Below are 17,951 nucleotides of genomic sequence, written 5' to 3' on the forward strand. Positions count from 1 at the left end.
GGATAGATAATGTGGTGCTTGGACAGACACTGTGGTGCTTGGACAGACACTGTGGTGCTTGGATAGATAATGTGGTGCTTGGACAGACACTGTGGTGCTTGGATAGATAATGCGGTGCTTGGATAGATACTGTGGTGCTTGGATAGATAATGTGGTGCTTGGATAGATAATGTGGTGCTTGGATAGATACTGTGGTGCTTGGACAGACACTGTGGTGCTTGGATAGATAATGTGGTGCTTGGATAGATACTGTGGTGCTTGGATAGATAATGTGGTGCTTGGACAGATACTGTGGTGCTTGGATAGATAATGTGGTGCTTGGATAGACACTGTGATGCTTGGATAGATAATGTGGTGCTTGGATAGATAATGTGGTGCTTGGATAGATACTGTGGTGCTTAGACAGACACTGTGGTGCTTGGACAGATACTGTGGTGCTTAGACAGACACTGTGGTGCTTGGACAGACACTGTGGTGCTTGGACAGACACTGTGGTGCTTGGACAGATACTGTGGTGCTTGGATAGATAATGTGGTGCTTGGACAGACACTGTGGTGCTTGGATAGATAATGTGGTGCTTGGATAGACACTGTGGTGCTTGGACAGTCAATGTGCCGTCCAAATGCTCAGTTGAATTGGCTTCACTCCATCAGAATGGATGAATGCTCTCTTGTCACCAAGATAGCCCTATAAAAGTGAAGTCAGTGAATTTCATAATTCTATTACCTCATCTTGTGGATCCTGTTGTAGGCCTCACTTACTGACTTTAAGGCAAACTTTTGAGTGGCAGTAGATTGCATGAAAGAAGAATTGCGACTGCAGAGATAATCTTTGAATGAATAGACAATAGCCATAACGTCAATGTCTTCTTGAATGTTTTTCTTTTTGTTTGAAAGTCAGAGCAAAAGACCTCACCACATCCAAAAGCTCTTCCGGTGAGCCCACCGAATCTAATCACCCACAATGAGGTGACATTTCTGGCCAACGCAGATGAAAAAACCAAGGTCCCTTTCATATGTCCATCAAGTGTGCTCTAGACATTTTGTGCCACAATGACTAATGAAGAACTGGACTGACCACTGCCTCTATGAAGTAGGTCCACAGTTTACTCTAAACACATGGTATAGGGTAAATCCTTATTTAGATGTTATTATTGCTCCTGATCCATGGGTTTAATGAGGAAACGTTATTCATTCTGCTAACTTTTATGTGGGCTATAATAATTAATACCCATAGGACAATAATGAGTATACTTTTCGATCAAATTCTGCAAAAAAGGTGTGCAGTGGGCTCTGTAATAGCCCAGCAAAACATTTGGTAACACTTTACTTATACTGTTTAAGTAAACGCCTGCAGGTATAATGCTTTATAACTTGTTGATGGAGACAGTTTTCTTTTACAGTTCTTCACACAGAGTACAGACGGCCCCAATTGTGTGTTGGTCGAGGCGCACTCACCATTGGCTCTCCGGCCTAGGGGCGTTCCTTGTGTTCCTGTGTTGGCGAGCGCTTATGGTGCAAGGGGTGTTCTATGGATGGCTAAGGAAAAGCTTAGTTGGCACTGATCCCTCCTTTCCATATAGACGTAGCTTACATTAGACAGCAAATAGTCTGTTATGCATCGTAAATAGTGCGTGTTTACAGAGCATAGTGGATGCATGTTTAGCCATGCGATGAGGCCAGTGCACTTTGCAAGACTTGTGCTGCAGAGAGCCTCCGCAGATCCCACGACCTGTTGCTGACAAGCTGGGAGAAGGAGAGGTGAGAGCCGCTTGAGAAGGGTAGCCTACTGCCTTGGAGACGAGAGCCGGTGGTTTCTTCACCCGGGAAATCATGCAGTTTGCAATCTGGCTGGTTGGACTAATGTGTCATCTGTCAGCACTTGTCCGGAACTCCTTGGAATACCGATTGCATCCGAAACAAGGTAGGCAACTTATCTCGTTGATTTATGGATGGTAGGATCCATCCGGATAAAATGCGAAGTCTGAAAGTATATGTTTAAACAGTTTAGTAGCCTAATGGCGCTGAAGAAAGATGCCAGTAGAGTACATTGTAGGCTAAGTGATACAAAATAGTTGCATGTCAAAAACTGTTACATTGACGCATCTCTATTGGCTACATATTTTACCGTTATAATCTCTCTGAATGTATCTCACTAATGCACGTTTCCTTGCATTTCAGAAAGTTTCATCAAACAGTTGTCATCCTATGAAATTATCACCCCGCTGCGGATAAATGATTTCGGAGAATCATTCACCCACAAGTTTCACTACAAAAGGAAACGGAGAAGTGTTAATTCTGATTATTCGAATGGTTTAAGTGCTCACTACAGAATTGAGGCATTCGGACAACGCTTTCATCTCAATCTAACCGCCGACTCCGGTTTTATTGCCCCCACGTACACTGTGACACACTTGGGAGCGGAACACAGCAACGGAACGGAGTCCCGACAACAAGAAGACAGCGATATGCGGCACTGCTTTTTCCGCGGACACGTCAACGCCAAGATTGAATCCACTGCAGTCTTCAGTCTGTGCACAGGTCTTGTGAGTATGACTTTTCCCCTCTAAACTTGAATACTTTTAATAGACTCTGCTGAGTCTCCCTGGTTATTCCCATTTCAACGGATTCCATGGATATCCCCCATAACTCACAGCACTAGTAAAGCAACACATATCACTGCCGTATCACTGCACCTGACCAGTGTATGTGACAATGAAACATATATTCGTTTTGTGCTTGAAGTGCATATATGTAACATGAGCATGTGTGTCTTGACGTGTCATTGACCACTGTGTGAACAGGGACAGGGGCAGGGCAGCATCCCACCTCTTGCCTGTTCAGCATTAATACCACTGAGGTGATGTTGCTATTACACAATTCACATCATGTCCTCTGCTGATATAATCCCAAAGTGGGTATCTATGAAGTCATGTTTTTTTTTTTTTATTATGAAAGTCCTTTGGCACACATTTTGTTGATTTTTATTGTGCCAATTATGAAATGACACATAGCCTAGGCCTTTTGGAATATATGAATCAACTTTTAAGAATCCTGGTGTTTTCTATAATGACGAGGTGTATTATGTCATCAGGGATATTTAGCCTACCCACTATACTCTCTGTCATTCTGGCCACTTTTATTGTGTATCTGTCTTACACATGGACTTATATCTCATGGGGCTGTAATGGAGTTATTGGATGTTAATTGGCTTTAAACCAAGTTTCAGTTGGGTGAGAGAATATCAGATAGTGTTGAAGGGATGACTTCATGGGTCAGATAAGGTTACTGGCACAGGGGCAGGGTTTGACCTCAGTCGCCATAGTCTGATTCAGTGGGAACTGAACGTCTGCCTAGCTGGCCACAGAAAGTGGCAGAGGGCCATAGCCTTGGAGTCTCCCGCAGCATATGTCACTGCAGCCCTATCCGTGACGTCACACTTATTTTAGATATGCACAGTTTGCATGACTCTGGCCTGGGGTGACTGGCACTGGCCACGTATAAGATGTACTGCATGGCTGTATAACTAGCACACCCTTCTCTTACCTCGTTATCTATGTACTTTAATATTAAGCGGATGACTTCAGTTATACCGTACATACAGTACCTAATCTACTGGTAAAAGAAGAAATAGGATATCATACTACAAGCTTTGATTGTCATTCTTTCCAACTTGATGTCACTTCAACCTTTTTTCCCAAACATTGATATATGACTTCAAGCTCCTTTCCAAACATGTTTGCTTCCACTCAGTGTGTTAGTACCCTCTGTGATGTTATCATCAGTCATTGAGAGAGACAGGACAATAGCATCAGTACACCCATGGCTCTAAGCTATTGGGTCATAAATGTGTTGGCTTAGTCTCTGAGCGCTGAGGCTGCTGGGGCTTCGTCGGATGAGCACATGTTGGTGTGATGAGGGCTTTAAGGGATGATTAAGCCTCTAAAACAAAGGGGTCATTTTGAGACGGGGAAGTTTCTCTTGCCTCTGGTGCCCAAAGGCTTCCCTCCAGGGGGCTAAGGGCCTTGTGTCTTTTCAAAGTGTGCTGTGACTTGTGGGGGAACAGGAGAAAGTGGCTGGCCTGTGGATAACTACTAATGAAGGTGCTGAGAGGAATCTAGAGTATGACTCACACCGTGGGAAATGTGTGTCCTCCTAGGGTTTCTCTGTTTAAAGGAACATAACGGGGGTACGTTCAGAATACCCCCAATGTATCCCATTCAGTATGTCCCTTTCTCTATTTCTACTGTCAGCTGCCATGTGATAGATGTCTACACTCAAAATAATTGCTGGTTAAAAACAACCGTTGGGTTATTTTCACCTAGCCAGTTGGGTCACAAACAACCAATTGTTTTCTTTAAGTTGGGTTGTTGATGCTGGGTTATTGAGCTATGATCCGCCGGGTCAGAGCAGAAAATGGTAGGCGTGGCTTAGTAGGAGCGTGGCTTCAGACATTTATTTTTGGCCACCTGTAAGAGTAAATGTCATTCCGGGTTAATCTGTTCTGTTGTATTGTCAATACATGTTAAGGTTGAACACTGACACGTTAGTAGCTTTAATTAGGCTTACACAAGAGTAAGAGTACCTTAAAGGAAAATTTTACCCCAAAACAATCTTATGGTATTTGTTTCATTAGTCCATTGTTGACATGGGATAGTTTCCACTTTGGAATAATATTGAAATACAAATGTTATTCATTTTATATAAAATACAGAATGTGTGAAAAGATTGAAGGAAAATTGACATTTGCAGTGTACAAACTTAACATGATGAACATGAATTACATTTACTCTCTTGGGTGGCCAAAAATAACTAGCTGAAAGCCACAGCCCCAATAGGCCACCCCTTTGGATTACGCAAACATGGGTTAATTTAACCATCAGTTGGGTTTTTATTCACTTTCATGTTTGGTTGACCCAGCAGATGGGTCTTTTTGAATGCAATCCATAGGTTATTGTCAGGAGGTATGGCTTTCAGATACAGTTGAAGTCGGAAGTTTACATACACCTTAGCCAACTACATTTTAACTCAGTTTTTCACAATTCCTGACATTTAATCCTAGTAAAAACTCCCTTTCTTAGGATCACCACTTTATTTTAAGAATGTGAAATGTCAGAATAATAGTAGAGAGGATGATTTAATTCAGCTTTTATGTCTTTCATCACATTCCAAGTGGGTCAGAAGTTTACATACACTCAATTAGTATTTGGTAGCATTGCCTTCAAATTGTTTAACTTGGGTCAAACGTTTCAGGTAGCCTTCCACAAGCTTCCCACAATAAGCTGGGTGAATTTTGGCCCATTCCTCCTGACAGAGCTGGTGTAACTGAGTCAGGTTTGTAGGCTTCCTTGCTCGCACACGCTTTATCAGTTCTGCCAACACATTTTCTATAGGATTGAGGTCAGGGCTTTGTGATGGCCTCTCCAATACCTTGACTTTGTTGTCCTTAAGCCATTTTGCCACAACTTTGGAAGTATGCTTGGGGTTCAAGTATGCTTGGGGTTCAAATTGGAAGACCCATTTGCGACCAAGCTTTAACTTCCTGACTGATGTCTTGAGATGTTGCTTCAATATATCCACATCATTTTCCTACCTCATGATGCCATCTATTTTGTGAAGTGCACCAGTCCCTCCTGCAGCAAAGCACCCCCACAACATGATGCTGCCACCCCCGTGCTTCACGGTTGGGATGGTCTTCTTTGGCTTGCAAGCCTCCCCCTTTTTTCTCCAAACATAACGATGGTCATTATGGCCAAATAGTTCTATTTTTGTTTCATCAGACCAGAGGACATTTCTCCAAAAAGTACGATCTTTGTCCCCATGTGCAGTTGCAAAATGTAGTCGGGCTTTTTTTATGGCAGTTTTGGAGCAGTGGCTTCTTCCTTGCTGAGCGGCCGTTCAGGTTATGTCATTATAGGTGTCACAATCTTCGTCGTCTGAGGAGGAACAATCATCGGACCAAAATGCAGCGGATAAAGTGCTCATCTTCGTATTTATTAAAGAACCACACTTAAACACAAAAAACAACGACGAAAAACAGTCCCGTAAGGTGCACTGACTATACAAGGAAACAACTACCCACAAAACCCATGAAGAAAAACCCCTACTTAAATATGATCTCTAATCAGAGGCAACGAGGATCAGCTGCCTCCAATTAGAGATCAACCCAAACATACACAACATAGAAATAGAAGAACTAGAAAGGAAAACATAGAAATAGATAACATAGATCAATCCCAAAACACACAAAACAAACACCCCCCTGCCACGCCCTGACCATACTATAATAACAAAATAACCTCTTTACTGGTCAGGAAGTGACAATAGGACTCGTTTTACTGTGGATATAGATACTTTTGTACCTGTTTCCTCCAGCATCTTCACAAGGTCCTTTGCTGATGTTCTGGGATTGATTTGTACTTTTCACACCAAAGTACGTTCATCTCTAGGAGACAGAACGCGTTTCCTTCCTGAGCGGTATGACGGCTGCGTGGTCCCATGGTGTTTATACTTGCGTACTATTGTTTGTACAGATGAACATGATACCTTCAGGCGTTTGGAAATTGCTCCCAAGGATGAATCAGATTTTTTTCTGAGGTCTACAATTTTTTTCTGAGGTCTTGGCTGATTTCTTTTGATCTTCCCATGATGTCAAGTAAAGAGGCACTGAGTTTGAAGGTAAGCCTTGAAATACATCCACAGGTACACCTCCAATTGACTTGAATAATGTAATTTAGCATATCAGACGCTTCTAAAGGCATGACATCATTTTCTGGAATTTGCCAAGCTGCACAGTCAACTTAGTGTATGTAAACTTTTGACCCACTGGAAATGTGACAGTGAATTATAAGTGAAATAATCTGTCTGTAAACAATTGTTGGAAAAATTACTTGTGTCCTGCACAAAGTAGATGTCCTAACCCGATTTGCCAAAACTATAGTTTGTTAACAAGACATTTGTGGAGTGGTTGAAAAATGAGTTTTAATGACACCAACCTAAGTGTATGTAAACTTCCGACTTCAACTCTAGGTATTTTTGGCCACCTGTGAGAGTAAATGTCATTCCTGTTCATCATTTTATGTTTGTAAACTGCAAATAAAAATGTCCCTTCAATATTTTTGCACATAACATATTTTAATATACAATGAATATAATTATTATTTAAATAACATAAAGTGGAACTATCCCAACATTGGTACACACATAGACACTTGAGGAACTTGTGTAAGCCTAATTAAGCTACAAAAGTATCAGTGCTCAACTTTAACATGAGTTGACAATACAACAGACCAGATGAACCGGAATGATATTGGATCTCACAAGTGGCCAAAAATAACAATAAAAAAGCGACGCCCCTACTAAGCCACGCCTCCAGTCTTCTGATCTGACCCGGTGGATCATACATGTAGCTCAAAAACCCAACTAAGTGACCCAACAGGCTGGGTCAAAAATAACCCAATATGTGTTCTGCTTACTGCACTTTTAGAAAAAAAGGTGCTGTCTAGAACCTGTCCACATAGGATAACCATTTGAAGAACCCTTTTTGGTTCCAGGTAGAAACCTTTTGAATCCAGGTAGAACCATTTTGGGTACCATGTAGAACCCTTTCCACAGAGTATTCTACATGGAACCAAAAAGGGGGTTTACCTGGAACCAAAAAGGGTTCTTCAAAGGGTTCTCCTATGGGGACAGCCGAAGAACCTTTTGAAGGTTCTAGATAGCCGAAGAACCCTTTTGGAACCCTTTTTTCTAAGCGTGTATTTACCCAGCGCTGGGTTGTAAAGTGTATGTAAAGCTCAGATGCTAGACACTTTAACGGTCTGTTTAACTTAAGAGATGGGCTGTCTTTACTGTATGTCACATTAGATGACTCAGTCATAGTGGTCTTTGCTAACTGTGTGTCAACAGACAGAGATTCCTCACCATGGCCTTGGCCTGTAGCTCTCTGTGGAGCCCCCTCCACCAAAGGCCCGTTACAGCACCCGTTCCTGAACAGCAACATTATTGTGTTCGTCCAAACTAGGTTGTCAGATTTCCAAGTGGATAGAAACTATTACTAAATCCCTGACACCATGCTTCCTAGTTTGTGCAAACAAAGACTTGACACTTGGTGTGTATTTAGCTGTGCGGGAATGCTTGGTGGGATTATGGGAAGAAGTCCATTCCTCACACCAACGATGTACTACTACTACAGCATTTTCATATTTGTTCTTATAGAACTTGATAGATGTCATACAATGTACAATGTTAGGTAGGTCGTAGTCAGTCTGTGCATCACCACAGTCTTGGTCCCAGGCTCTTTTGTGCAAAGCGCATACAGGAAGTGCCCGGTGCCCAGTCTACAGTTCATCAACTCAGTAGTCACTCAGTCATTGACATTACTGCACAGTACCTGTGTGAGTGCCTTAGGCTGACAATATCGGCGTGCACCTTGACATAACGCTGCATGGTACATGCAGTAGACTGTATGTAGACTGCTACAAGATGTTTGCTGATGGCCTTGTATACAAACGCTCCCACCCGACACATGCTGCCAGTACCATGCCTTGTAATGAGACAGTGTAACTGGACTCTGTTAATACTCTGCTCTATTCACGTTCACATTCGCATTCCTTCATCCTCACTATATTGACAGGTCGTCAGAGGAGCAGAGTGGGGGGCGATCGAGGTGGTTTTCACACTGTGTTACGAGACTTAGAGAGAGCTTCTAACTACTATAGCCATAGTTTGCTTCCTCTGCTTTGGGTCCTGTTATTACAAGTACAACCCAGTCATTATGTTGTCCTTGGGCTCAGGCTGAGCTCTCATCCTATAGGTACTGTAGGTCTGCAGCACTCAGGCTTTCCAAGATACAAGGGTATGTGTGTTCAAGTGTTTATCCCATCTACCGTGAACGGAAAAGAGGAAATGTACACATGGTATGTCCTTTATTTTCCATGTCCCTTCTGGATATTTTCCGTTTTCAAACACCAATCACTTGTGGGGATGCTCATGGAAATTACCCCCAAAAAGATAACATTCCACCACACAATATCCTGTTAAAGTGTGCGTGTGAAATGACCACACAAACACCTTTGTCTTCGCGGCTGAGTGAGCCAGCGAGCGACTGGCTGTTGAACTCAGCAGCTTTGTGAGGGCCTCATCCTCCGCATCAATATTTGCTTTGCCAAATCCTGTCCTAATGATATCACTCCTCCCATTGGTTGTCATTCGTTCAAGACAGGATTTCAGTAGTGCACTCTCAAATACCATCAAAATTACATCTTTAAAGACACGGGTTGTAAGATTTAGGTGGGATGCTAATATTGTGTAAATGTGTAAATGCTATGATATATGATGGATATACTGTATGTGTCAATCAAGCCCATCTTTTATCATCTAATTGCCTGAGGGTGATGCTGTCATCTCACCCATTATTACGCAATGTCCTCAACTCAAAGTACTCAATATTTCTTCAGGCATTCCAGAATGCAAATGATGGAATTTGCATTCAAATGGAAGGCTTGATGGCCCATCCATATACCGGGGCACCACGAAGGCCCGTTCAAATACTGCCGCGGCAAGATCGTGTTACTGCCACGACAAGTGTGGACACCTGTACTAAGACGGATTGCTAGTGTGATTATTATATCAATGGTGGTTGACAGAGAGCTTTCTAAGTCGTTTTTTTTCTCTCCATGTTATCCTATTTTCCATGTTGTTTCCATTTCCACCGGCTAAAAATTAGATATTTTCGGGAAAACAGTGTACTATTGGAAGATATTCATTTTGCGTTATTCTTGTGTTGTTCGGACTAGTCACGGAACTAATGATGCATAGCACACTGTGTACTGTACTGGTACTGAACATTAACTCAGGTAACAGCACACATGCTGTAACAGCTACATCACTCTAAAATCTGAATGAACAAACGTTTTAATTACCACGAAGTTCAGCTGTTACTTCGATTTCAGTTATTATAATGTCTCTTGGTTTAGGACAAGACATGCACTTGCAGGTAGAGATCACTTAAAGTATATGGACACCCAACCATCATATTATAGCTGTCATATAGACTGACCCTGTCACTCATACGACCAACACGGTACAGACCTCTAACCAACTCTTCTCTCTCTCTCTCTCTCTCTCTCTCTCTCTCTCTCTCTCTCTCTCTCTCTCTCTCTCTCTCTCTCTCTCTCTCTCTCTCTCTCTTTCTCTCCCCTCCAGATCGGGACTTTTACCACCCAGCATGGTGAATACTTCTTAGAGCCCCTGATGAAGGCGGAGGAGGGGGAGGAGTACGACGAGGAGCACAACAAACCTCACCTCGTCTACAGACAGGACAGGAAGAGGAGAGAGGGCCCTGCCAGTGAACCCACACAACCCTGTTCAGCCTCTGGTAACAGACCTACCACAGTCTGGTTCTGCTCCTATATTATACTATATAACCACAGTCTGATTGTTACCGTGATTGTTACTGGGGTTCCCCTCACTCTTAGCCCCAGTATGACCTGTTCTGATCTTCAACTCTGTGCCACAGCCGTAATAACTGTCCTAAATGCAAATTCTACCCAGTCACGATCCTTGGCTGCTGGCTTACCAAGAAGATTTGAGCCTTGATTAAGCGGGTTATTGAAATCCTTTATTTAATAAACCTAAAATGCGTTCCAGCCCAGCCAGCCATCCCCTGTCGGTGTTCACACCCAAGACCGCGGAGGAACAGAGGAAGAAATGACAGCTTTTTACTTTGTAGCACTGGCGAAGACAAATATAGAAACTGGAGAGCACTGCACTTGTAGGTTGCTATTTGAATGCTCTCCATTTAATTAGAATTTTTATAGCTACAGCCTTTAGGTGGTGGAGAGGCCCACAAAAAGCTAAGTGACCCAGCAGAGTTCACCCTGACGCAGGCCCTTAAAGGAGAGCTCGCGGGGAGCTTTGTGACAGCCTTTGTTGGCTGATGCAATAAATCTTTTATATGCTGGACACTTGATTTGCTTGTTGTCTGAACCCGGCTATTGTCCGCTGGTTGTGGCCATTGTCTGTGAAGTAGTTGGAGTGACCTGAGGGGCCAGGCCAATACCTCCTTAATATGCTTGCCTTTCACTCCATCAGTCTGTGTGTGGCAAACACAGAGGGACAACAATCTGGAGGGTATCAGCCAGGCACTGGAGACCTTTGAAAAATGCTCTCTCTCTCTGTAGGCACTGTCAGATAGTGGGTGGGAGGCGGAAGACTCTTGGTAGGCCATTGTTTAACAGAAAGGAGGTGTAGCAGCTATCTGGCTCACACAAGTTGTGGTTCTGTCAATATCAATATCCACCAACCACCCAGTCTCCCTTTAATATATTCCTAACCTCACAGATTAGATACAACATCAGCAGGTTTTCCTATTCAAAGAGCCCAAGCAAACACAAGCTTCCGCCTCACCTTTTAACAAGTCAACGGGGTCTTGTTATAACATAGATAGATAGCAGGAGAAAGAGAAGACACCTGCAGAAGGCCTCATCAAAGGGCAGTAGAGCAGACACACAATGAGGCAGGATTAAAGGAGAGAGACGACACAGGGCCGGGTTAGGACAGGAGGACTGTGAGGTGTCCCGGGCTGTGGTTCCACGCCTTTGCCTGATAGGCTCCACTCCAGATGCACTGATAAATGCCTCTCTTTGAAGGCCACAGTAGGCCTGCCTGCCTGGCTGACTGGCTGCTAGTAGGCCTCATTTCTTTTTATGGGAATGTGTGCAGTGCACACACTGCCTGCTACTATCAGGTCAGGAGTAAACACTGTGTTGGTTGGCTGCTCTCGAAGCACAACAAATGCATCATTGGTTTTGATGGTGTGGAAGAGCAATCTATTCGCTGCCTGTAAATTAGGGCTGACATTCTTATATAGTTAATGGTCAACTGGTCAGATCGATTAGGGGCACTGTCTCCCCCCCTCTTTATTGGCATTGGAAACATGTGTTTACATTGCCAAAGCAACTGGAATAAACAATAAGCAAAAGTAAGATGACACAAAACAACATCAACAAACTATTAGAATTAAAAGTAAACATTTCACTCAAAAATGTTTCAAAAAGATAAAGACATTTCAAGCACATCTATGTGCAGTGTTTTAGCAATGTACAAATAGTTGGAGTACAAATAGTAGGGGAAGATAAAACAGATAAATATTGGTGGGCTCAGCGGCCCTTTTGTCTCTCTCTCTCTCTCTCTCTCTCTCGCTCTCTGTCTCTCTGTCTGTCTCTCTCTCTCTCTCTTTCTCTCTCTCTCTCTCTCTCTCTCTCTCTCTCTGGCTCTCTCCTCACTAATTTTCTCTCTCTTTCTCCCACGCTCCTCCTCCATCCCACCACAGACTGCCTAAACATGCAGTTCTTTACTGCAGCCTAATTGCTGAGAGCAAATTGCATTGAGCAACACTGTCAGGACCACCAGGCAGAGTGCAGTTGTAGGTGGGAAACTCTCTGTCTATACAATAGGAAGTAGGTATAGCTCCTCTTGAATGCACAAGCAGCTAGATGTAATTAAGATATTGTGCTCCAAAAGCAAGAGAAAAGCTGCATTGCTGTGCAAGCCACCTAAAATAACCAGTTACTCTCTAAATGTCAGTTAGTATTCTGTACAGTAGCAGGGGCGGACTGGCCATCTGGCATTTCGGGCAAATGCCAGATGGTTGGGCCTGTGTAGCTAGTTTTTTTTTGTTGCACAAAATTAGCATTCAGCTAATAATGGGGGCCTCGAGAAACAAATTGGGCAGACGTGTTAGAAATTCCAGGGCCGATTTCTGGTCCCAGTCCGGCCCCTGTACAGTAGTGACAGAAAAGATAACCTGTTGTTGGCAGAGGTCAGATTCCTCTCATCCAATCCCTCTATCCCTCTATTCCTCTTCCTGATGAGGAATAAAAGCACTCTTTGTGAGGGTCAATGATCTCATGGTCCTCTCTCTCCACTCTTTATGTCCCTGTGAAAGGAGAGTCTTTTCTTAAATCAAAGTCGCTAGCCGGAGTTTCAATGCTGAGGGGGCTGAAGGGTTTTGGGGCTTTGGGGGGTTGGAGGGTTGGAAGGAGGCTCAAAACCTGCCAACTATCTCGGTTGGTCAGAACAGAACACACATAGAAATGCCAGACGTTTTACACTGAACCATCCTGCCAGCCTTTCTTCCCTCTGTACATTTAAAAATATATTTGTATATATTTTTGAAAAAGACAAAGATGAAACGTTTTGTCTGTTTTGTCAGGTTGACTTCCAGGACACAAACAAAATATGTATCAGAGAACAGATAAGGTTTACATTCAGATAGGCCTATGTCGGCTCTTGTTGCTGCATTTGAGCATGCATGCTAGTTCAGGAATGTTATAGAAGAAGACAATAGGCTTATGGTGGTATACTGTGTCATTACTCTTAGTTGTATACGACTTTCCATAGTTGGTGTAGTTCTGTTGGTTTCCATAGTTGGTGTAGTCCTGTTGGTTTCCATAGTTGGCGTAGTCCTGTTGGTTTCCATAGTTGGCGTAGTCCTGTTGGTTTCCATAGTTGGTGTAGTCCTGTTGGTTTCCATAGTTGGTGTAGTCCTGTTGGTTTCCATAGTTGGTGTAGTCCTGTTGGTTTCCATAGTTGGCGTAGTCCTGTTGGTTTCCATAGTTGGCGTAGTCCTGTTGGTTTCCATAGTTGGTGTAGTTCTGTTGGTTTCCATAGTTGGTGTAGTCCTGTTGGTTTCCATAGTTGGTGTAGTTCTGTTGGTTTCCATAGTTGGTGTAGTCCTGTTGGTTTCCATAGTTGGTGTAGTTCTGTTGGTTTCCATAGTTGGTTTCCATAGTTGGTGTAGTTCTGTTGGTTTCCATAGTTGGTGTAGTCCTGTTGGTTTCCATAGTTGGTGTAGTCCTGTTGGTTTCCATAGTTGGCGTAGTCCTGTTGGTTTCCATAGTTGGCGTAGTCCTGTTGGTTTCCATAGTTGGTGTAGTTCTGTTGGTTTCCATAGTTGGCGTAGTCCTGTTGGTTTCCATAGTTGGTGTAGTCCTGTTGGTTTCCATAGTTGGCGTAGTCCTGTTGGTTTCCATAGTTGGTGTAGTCCTGTTGGTTTCCATAGTTGGTGTAGTTCTGTTGGTTTCCATAGTTGGCGTAGTCCTGTTGGTTTCCATAGTTGGCGTAGTCCTGTTGGTTTCCATAGTTGGCGTAGTCCTGTTGGTTTCCATAGTTGGTGTAGTCCTGTTGGTTTCCATAGTTGGTGTAGTTCTGTTGGTTTCCATAGTTGGTGTAGTTCTGTTGGTTTCCATAGTTGGCGTAGTCCTGTTGGTTTCCATAGTTGGTGTAGTTCTGTTGGTTTCCATAGTTGGTGTAGTTCTGTTGGTTTCCATAGTTGGCGTAGTCCTGTTGGTTTCCATAGTTGGTGTAGTTCTGTTGGTTTCCATAGTTGGTGTAGTCCTGTTGGTTTCCATAGTTGGTGTAGTTCTGTTGGTTTCCATAGTTGGCATAGTCCTGTTGGTTTCCATAGTTGGCGTAGTCCTGTTGGTTTCCATAGTTGGCGTAGTTCTGTTGGTTTCCATAGTTGGTGTAGTCCTGTTGGTTTCCATAGTTGGTGTAGTCCTGTTGGTTTCCATAGTTGGCGTAGTCCTGTTGGTTTCCATAGTTGGCGTAGTTCCGTTGGTTTCCATAGTTGGTGTAGTCCTGTTGGTTTCCATAGTTGGTGTAGTTCTGTTGGTTTCCATAGTTGGTGTAGTTCTGTTGGTTTCCATAGTTGGTGTAGTCCTGTTGGTTTCCATAGTTGGTGTAGTTCTGTTGGTTTCCATAGTTGGTGTAGTCCTGTTGGTTTCCATAGTTGGTGTAGTTCTGTTGGTTTCCATAGTTGGCATAGTCCTGTTGGTTTCCATAGTTGGCGTAGTTCTGTTGGTTTCCATAGTTGGTGTAGTCCTGTTGGTTTCCATAGTTGGTGTAGTCCTGTTGGTTTCCATAGTTGGCGTAGTCCTGTTGGTTTCCATAGTTGGCGTAGTTCCGTTGGTTTCCATAGTTGGTGTAGTCCTGTTGGTTTCCATAGTTGGTGTAGTTCTGTTGGTTTCCATAGTTGGTGTAGTTCTGTTGGTTTCCATAGTTGGTGTAGTCCTGTTGGTTTCCATAGTTGGTGTAGTTCTGTTGGTTTCCATAGTTGGCGTAGTCCTGTTGGTTTCCATAGTTGGTGTAGTCCTGTTGGTTTCCATAGTTGGCGTAGTCCTGTTGGTTTCCATAGTTGGCGTAGTTCCTGTTGGTTTCCATAGTTGGTGTAGTCCTGTTGGTTTCCATAGTTGGTGTAGTTCTGTTGGTTTCCATAGTTGGTGTAGTTCTGTTGGTTTCCATAGTTGGTGTAGTCCTGTTGGTTTCCATAGTTGCCGTAGTTCTGTTGGTTTCCATAGTTGGCGTAGTCCTGTTGGTTTCCATAGTTGGCGTAGTCCTGTTGGTTTCCATAGTTGGCGTAGTCCTGTTGGTTTCCATAGTTGGCGTAGTCCTGTTGGTTTCCATAGTTGGCGTAGTCCTGTTGGTTTCCATAGTTGGCGTAGTTCCTGTTGGTTTCCATAGTTGGTGTAGTCCTGTTGGTTTCCATAGTTGGTGTAGTCCTGTTGGTTTCCATAGTTGGTGTAGTTCTGTTGGTTTCCATAGTTGGTGTAGTCCTGTTGGTTTCCATAGTTGGTGTAGTCCTGTTGGTTTCCATAGTTGGTGTAGTCCTGTTGGTTTCCATAGTTGGCGTAGTCCTGTTGGTTTCCATAGTTGGTGTAGTCCTGTTGGTTTCCATAGTTGGTGTAGTCCTGTTGGTTTCCATAGTTGGTGTAGTCCTGTTGGTTTCCATAGTTGGTGTAGTCCTGTTGGTTTCCATAGTTGGTGTAGTCCTGTTGGTTTCCATAGTTGGTGTAGTCCTGTTGGTTTCCATAGTTGGTGTAGTTCTGTTGGTTTCCATAGTTGGTGTAGTCCTGTTGGTTTCCATAGTTGGTGTAGTCCTGTTGGTTTCCATAGTTGGCGTAGTCCTGTTGGTTTCCATAGTTGGCGTAGTCCTGTTGGTTTCCATAGTTGGCGTAGTTCTGTTGGTTTCCATAGTTGGTGTAGTCCTGTTGGTTTCCATAGTTGGTGTAGTTCTGTTGGTTTCCATAGTTGGTGTAGTCCTGTTGGTTTCCATAGTTGGCGTAGTCCTGTTGGTTTCCATAGTTGGCGTAGTCCTGTTGGTTTCCATAGTTGGTGTAGTTCTGTTGGTTTCCATAGTTGGTGTAGTCCTGTTGGTTTCCATAGTTGGTGTAGTCCTGTTGGTTTCCATAGTTGGCGTAGTCCTGTTGGTTTCCATAGTTGGTGTAGTTCTGTTGGTTTCCATAGTTGGCGTAGTCCTGTTGGTTTCCATAGTTGGTGTAGTCCTGTTGGTTTCCATAGTTGGTGTAGTCCTGTTGGTTTCCATAGTTGGTGTAGTCCTGTTGGTTTCCATAGTTGGCGTAGTCCTGTTGGTTTCCATAGTTGGTGTAGTCCTACTGTAGTCCTATCTCTGCACTCCTTGGTAAAATGTGTTGATCGAAGCAGAACAGTATGTTTCCACTGAGATAAAGTGAACAAAGATCAAGTTGAAGAGATCCTTGTGTCCACCATTGTGCAGTCAGTCGTCTTTGGTCTTTCAACAGAAATCTCAGATTTTTTTCCTCTCATATGCTGTCACCAACAGGAGAGTGTTGAAAATTCTACTGTGATAATAAGGGCTTTTAAAGTGTAACCTCTTAGGGAAGATAGAGTTTCTATTATTTCATCATTAATCATTACATAGTAATAAAGCTGTCATTGGCTGTGTGTTTATCCATTGCTGTAAGAGCACTTCAGCATCCTTCCATGACTCATGCTTACCATTTGATTCACAGTAAAATGTTTGTCAAACTAAATATATAATTTAGGCATAATATGTTACGAAATTCAAGTTCAGATACAGTACCTTCCTTGACACTAACATGACCCAGACCTTCCTCCTTACTACTGTTCACTAGGCATCAAGCAGCCACGTCTAGGTCTACAGCTCTTTATGCACACTAAGCCATCTTGGGTGGTTTTACCACTGTTTTTGATCATTGTGAAGCTGGGAGCTGTTCAGTGGGTGATTCAGTTTTAAGAGGCGAATGTTCCTCATCGTGCCAGGATGGGTTTAAAAGCTTCTCCAAAGGTGCTCGTCAGACGGAAATCCCAATCCTGTGACCGTGCCGGTGCCTTAATGCAACATTCTGGGGGTTATCTGTCTGTGGGCCAAGGCTTGCCTGTCATGTGAATCTCTGTGTCGGTCGTCTTGAGATGGAGATAATCAGAAAGATGGGGATGATCCAGGATAGGGGCGGACAGTCTCTGCTCACTCTGATAACTAGGTCTCTGCAGAGCTGACATGTACGAGAGCTTCGCAGGTAATTAGAGGTTGTAGTTGTGTGGTTCTCTCTCATGATGTACTTAATATACTGCAGGCCTGACTGGTCCCTGGTACTAGGACTGGGATGCTGTGAATAGAACAGTTAATGTGATTATAGAGAAGTTGTTTCTGTTGGAGTGTACAGAGTTGGTTGGCTGCGGGCCTGTGGTTTTCCCTGGCACAAAGCATCGCAGGGAAATTCTGTCTCGTGCTCTGCCCCGTACGTCCGGTTATTGAACTAGCCGACTTGAATCGCTCGCTCTTCTTTAGCGCTTTCATGTATGTCAATAGAAGCACTTGTTGTGTGTTGTGTGTGACCTCACGCTTGTGTCACTCTTTGTTTGGAGTCGCTCATTGGAGGGGATTTGACATTGGGTTCTTCCCTAGAGATTTTTGGCCCTCCGTTTCATCTGTTGACGCTCTCAGTTGAAGCTGTTTTTGTCTCTCATGGCGTGTTGGGAATGAGGTCAGCAGAGGTAGGCATGGTGTGATGGATGGATGGTTATCGGTCAGACAACCTCTTTCACCTTTAGGGTCTGGCTCGGATAGGTGTTGGAGCTTTTGGATTTCGTCTGGCTCCATAGGAC

General features: G+C 43.5%; 1 protein-coding gene across 1 annotated transcript in view; it reads left to right on the top strand.

Moving 5' to 3' along the window:
* The first annotated feature begins 1,506 nt into the window (after positions 1–1,506).
* Positions 1,507–17,951, top strand: part of LOC106560968 (A disintegrin and metalloproteinase with thrombospondin motifs 20) — a 131,842-nt gene continuing 115,397 nt past the window's right edge. The window contains exons 1-3 of the mRNA XM_014124457.3: positions 1,507–1,923; positions 2,181–2,545; positions 10,206–10,377. Of these exons, the coding sequence (XP_013979932.2) occupies positions 1,833–1,923; positions 2,181–2,545; positions 10,206–10,377 (628 nt within the window). The 5' untranslated portion in view covers positions 1,507–1,832. The remainder of the gene's footprint in view (positions 1,924–2,180; positions 2,546–10,205; positions 10,378–17,951) is intronic.

The sequence above is a fragment of the Salmo salar genome, chromosome 10, assembly GCF_965601325.2.
Source record: "Salmo salar chromosome 10, fSalSal1, whole genome shotgun sequence".
NCBI classification, from domain to species: Eukaryota; Metazoa; Chordata; class Actinopteri; order Salmoniformes; family Salmonidae; genus Salmo; species Salmo salar.